The 5006-nt window shown below is 39.8% G+C and overlaps 1 protein-coding gene across 1 annotated transcript; it reads right to left on the minus strand.

Moving 5' to 3' along the window:
- Positions 1 to 309: 309 nt before the first annotated feature.
- On the minus strand, positions 310 to 4736 carry LOC149563053 (3-hydroxy-3-methylglutaryl coenzyme A reductase 1-like). The gene is made up of 4 exons (XM_089826469.1): positions 3687 to 4736; positions 3386 to 3567; positions 2785 to 3131; positions 310 to 819 (listed from the first exon to the last, which is right to left on the minus strand). Exons 1-4 carry the CDS (start codon positions 4676 to 4678, stop codon positions 586 to 588), a joined length of 1755 nt encoding a protein of 584 aa, XP_089682595.1. The 5' UTR covers positions 4679 to 4736; the 3' UTR covers positions 310 to 585.
- Positions 4737 to 5006: the final 270 nt, after the last annotated feature.

Genomic DNA, 5006 nt, shown 5'->3' on the forward strand with positions numbered 1-5006 from the left:
ATTATAAAAGTCTTAAAATAGTCTTTCCGTAGCACGCTTTATGGCACGTGGCCACTTCTAATGTTCCATGCCATATTTGCAATACGCGTACGCAGCACTTGCAACAAATAGATAGCGACCACGTTCTTCCCGGGGCCGCTTCATCTTATTGACACGTGGCAACCACAAACAATTGACCCTCCGAGAATTTCTCAACGACCATTCCACCGCGATTTCGTCGGGAGGTGAGTCTTACGCGAAGACACGATGAACATAACATACAAATCCTATTCCATTCCACGCTGGCAAAAGTTGGCAAAAGCCTCTAGATTTTGGGCAAACATTTATACGCTACTGTTTTTATTCCATTGCCTTTTACGCACATTACAACAAGGATCTATACATAACCCAAACAAGGTGCAGAACAGCATATGCTCTGCGCCGAAAGAGAAGACACAAGAAAAATCAAAAGACACTCTGAAAAACACAGCTATTATGAAGCTTCCTTTCAGTGTGGAACTGAGATTCCCACAGCAGAAGCATCCCCACAAGTAATTTAACAATAGATTAGCATTGGCCTTGTCTCTAGCGAGGGGCAATACTGTGCTATGCTTTGATATCTTTGCTTGATCTGTTGTATTTCATGTGACTCTTCACAAGCTGCCCTGCAGCAAGAGCAGACATGAGGGACAGCTCTCCTGCCATTACTGCAGCTGCCACTATTCTTGCCAAGTTTTGTGCATTTGCTCCGGGAGATGAAGCATTTGCTCCCTTCACTCCAAGCATGTTCAGGCATGCTGCCTGTGATGCCAATTGGGTCCCTCCTCCCACTGTTCCCACCTGCACAAGATCAATGGCTATCAGTTGACCCCTATTTAAGTAGTGGGATGGTGGGCATTAGTTGTTTTACAGCTATCTTGACAAATGTTCACTCTTCAGTTTAGTTTTTAATATATATCATGTCAGCTTCAATGTGATACAGATTAAGGAAGAAGAAAGTGGAAGATACGATCTTATTTCTGATGATGGATCGTGTAGTATAATCTAAAATATTGATAGATTCCAGAAGTAGTACTCAAAGAATGATCATTAACAGACTAAACAAGATGAAAAAAATGAGATAAGAAAAGGTGACGGAAATCAGACTTATGATGATAAGTGATGTAGAGGGAAGGCAAATTGTGTTGCTTCTCATAGAGAGAAAAGAACTGGGAATATGTTTGAGCAATCTAGACAACCAAAGGGCACCATCTATGGTGCAACTTGTATGCACCTATTTTTAATGAAAATATAAGTCCCTTGGACTATTTAACACTTGATACAGGTGCATATAAGTTGTCCCATATCCACTGGCGTAGAAAGTATGGAGAAAAGATAATTGTGTCGTTTCCTATGGAGAATGTAAAAGGATTGGGAGTATGTTTAAGTATTTGAAAAAAATATCTCATTTTAAATTATCTGGTGTTGATTTTAAGCTTTTGCAGATGAGGTCATAGATTGTGGAATAGAACTTGAAATATTGATATTAAAAGGGTATTATACATAGAAGAGTTCAGAAAAATGTAATCAATCTACCAAGATTCAAAATCGTATGAAAATATAATTATATCAAAATCACTTATAATTTTCATTATTATACTGTTCACTTTCATTCAAGTATAATGAAAACACAACAAAATCAAATTCAGTGACACTAATCACTTCAATTGAGAGTCCATACAAATAAAAAGTAAAATTATAATCGAAGAGATATATTCAATTGACAAAAGGGAGAGCATATCTCATTATTACTCTGACTCACTATATTCATTATTGGACTATTCACAAAGGAGTCTAACAAATTCAGTCAAATCCAGTAAAAATAGAAACAAACAAAATATGTCTCCTATTAATAACAATTAAACTAAATGACAATTTCTAAAAGATACCCAGCTGAATAAATATACAGATAACAAAATAGATTTCCATTCTCTCTGATTACACGCAGTGAAAGGAGATGTGGTGTTGCACGTTGATCTCAATGCTATAAAATATACAGAGCCAAACTTGAGAGTTGAAACTTTCATGACTAATATAGGACATGTCAGTGAATGAAAAGAAAAACATCCAATCCAACATGGACCCACAATAAACATATGGTTTAACTATACTAATTCACTTTTTCCTTTTCAATTCGTAACACCTCAACAATCAAGAGTCCGAAAGCCTACAAACTTCTAGCCCTGCTCAAACTTCTTATGGGTCCCTTTTCAAAAGAGTTGATGTGACCCCTGCAAATTGAGAAAATCTAAGCCTACTTTACTTTTTATGGATATTTCTTATACTATTATACCTATAAAGTATTAAATTTTTCAAATGGATGGGTCCGCCCTTCAGAGACTAAGTGAGCTTTCTAGTCCCTCCATATGGCCCCTTCCTTACTGTAATGATTCCACTCCAAAGTTTCCAAATTTTCTATTATATTTCTGTCATTAAAAATGTTTGATGTATTTTTCAAATCCTACCATCCCCTGCAAGATTTCTGGCAATCATACGCATTCACTAACCTCAGCTTTCTTACCCACAAACGTTAAGGGAAGATTAAGTGCTGACAGAATATTTACAAACATAATTGATCTCTGGTTTGATACAATCCTTCTAGAATATTTAAATTCATAATTGATCTCTGGTTTAATGCAATCTTGACCTACTCTTCAGATTTGAAATCCCACCTACCCTTACTTGTAGTTCAACGTTAAAACTCTGCTATCCTTGCCCCAACTATAACCAGACAAAAATGGAATAAAATTCTTGATTAGGATTTACCTCTATGCATGGCATGGTAACTGACATATGTAGATCTTTGCCACCATTGGTAGGCTCCATCAGGGTAATGCAGTGCGAGCTCTCCACATTCTGAGCCGGATCTTGGCCGGTTGCAATGAACACGGCTGAAACAATGTTGGCAGCGTGGGCATTGAATCCTCCCATGGCACCGGCCATTGCAGATCCAGTCAAATTCTTCAGCATGTTCAGCTCCAACAATGCTGGAACTGTCGTCTTCAACACCTTTTCTACAACCGTCTCGGGTATGACGGCCTCACACACTATTGATTTCCCGCGCCCTTCAATCCAATTCACTGCCGTAGGCTTCTTGTCTGCGCAGAAATTGCCTAAAAATAGAAACCCACAAAAAAATTAAGGCCCTCACATAAAAGGGTAAAATCCAATCGACGGAGAATAGAAACACTAAAAAAACTGATGAAATATTAAGAGTGTTTCAATTTACATATAGTTTCTGTATTTGATTGTACTATACTATACGATCTAACATCAGGATACAAAAGTGCAACAAAGAAGAAAAATCTAATCAGAAATTAAATGTCATGGATTGTAGAAATCTGATAGCTCTGAGTGTTTCAATTACCAGAAACGCTTATAACATCCATGTCAGGGAACTCGTTCTGCAGAAAATCCAATACATTCTGAACCCCCTTAGAAACCATGTTCATTCCCATTGCATCTCCAGTGGAGCAGCAGAATCTCATATACAAATTCTTCCCTGCAATTGCACATTGTATGCCTTGTAGCCTAGCAAATCTGCTTGTCCTGTAGAAAAGAAGGGCCACCTAAAATCTTATTACATGTCTTCAAAGCATAATAGCCCGATAAAACTAAATGATCCATGGTGCATGCAAAACAAGGGGAACAAAGAAACCTCTATGTACCTGTTGAAGATGTCAGTGATGTGCTCGGAGTTTGTAGGATCTTCAAGATAGTATTTGAGATCTGCCGCCCTTTTTGCACTCTGAAACCTAACAACAGGAGCCCTAGTCATGCCATCTCTAAGAAGAATGCTTGTAGCTCCACCACTCATAAGAATGGCCTTGCAACCCCTGTTGGTGCTTGCCACCAAGCACCCTTCTGTGGTTGCCATGGGCACCATGTACTCAAACCCATTGACTAATAAAGGCCCTGCTACACCTACAGGGATTTGCACATAACCCACAGGCATCTCACAGCACTGCCCAAGAATAGACTGATAATCAAACCCCTCCAAGGGCAAACCATCAAGAGATCTCCCAGTCATGAGCTCCAAGGCACTCCTTCTGACAGAGGCAGCTCTCCTGCAGTCCCCAAGTGAGGATTCAAGAGAATAGGAAGCTACACTGCCATTGCACACAGCAGCTGCAATGTCCCCATCTTCATTGTCACCAAGGGAGACTCCCTTAAGTTGGATCTCAGGCTTCTTAACAATTGCTTCCTCCTTTGCTGGAAGCCCACAAGCTGTAGTAGGGGCATTCAAATCCTCCTCAACAAACTCATCCCAAGATCCATCATTGCTCTTGCTGATGAAGTTTTGGACATAATCAATGCCAAAAAAGCCCAAAAGATAGATGAAGGAAGCCAGCTGAGCCACAATGGCCACAAGCTCTCCAAAGCTTACAACATGGAGAGGTGTTGAGGTTCTGATCTTCTCCCTCCATCTCCTCATCAGGAAATATGATGCAGCGAAGAAGAGCACAAAGAAGACCTTGTTGGTAAGCCCTAGAGGGAGAAGTAGGGCATCAGATGCCAAAAGCTTTGAATTCCCATTGCCATTCACATTGCTGTTCTTCCTCTTTACCCCACTATCATCCATTTTCTTCATCATCTTGAAATCACTGCAACTATTGTTCTTGAAACCCATTGTAGATTTCCTCAGCCCAACAGCATCCATTGGAATGAGGAACCTTTCTGTAGTGCTTCAATCTAGGCTTTGGAGGAACCCCCAATGCAATGAAGCCTCTTAATATTGCCCTTATTTATACATAAACTACATATATATCTCCGATTTATTAGGCCCAAATAATCCCAAAATTGACCGTATTAATTAACAACTGTGACAGATATCCCCACTTTCCCACTGCCCACCATGTGCCACCCATGGAGCGGCCCGAATTTCCCCTCTCAAACTCAAATAACTAAACAACCCGGGCGACTTTCATTCAAACTCCAACACTTCGCCCTTCGTACTTTTTTGTTCCCCGTCCTGTTCCCCGTCAAAA

This window comes from Cupressus sempervirens, chromosome 4 (assembly GCF_028749045.1).
Source record: "Cupressus sempervirens isolate cs-2001-9-10 chromosome 4, ASM2874904v1, whole genome shotgun sequence".
NCBI lineage: Eukaryota > Viridiplantae > Streptophyta > Pinopsida > Cupressales > Cupressaceae > Cupressus > Cupressus sempervirens.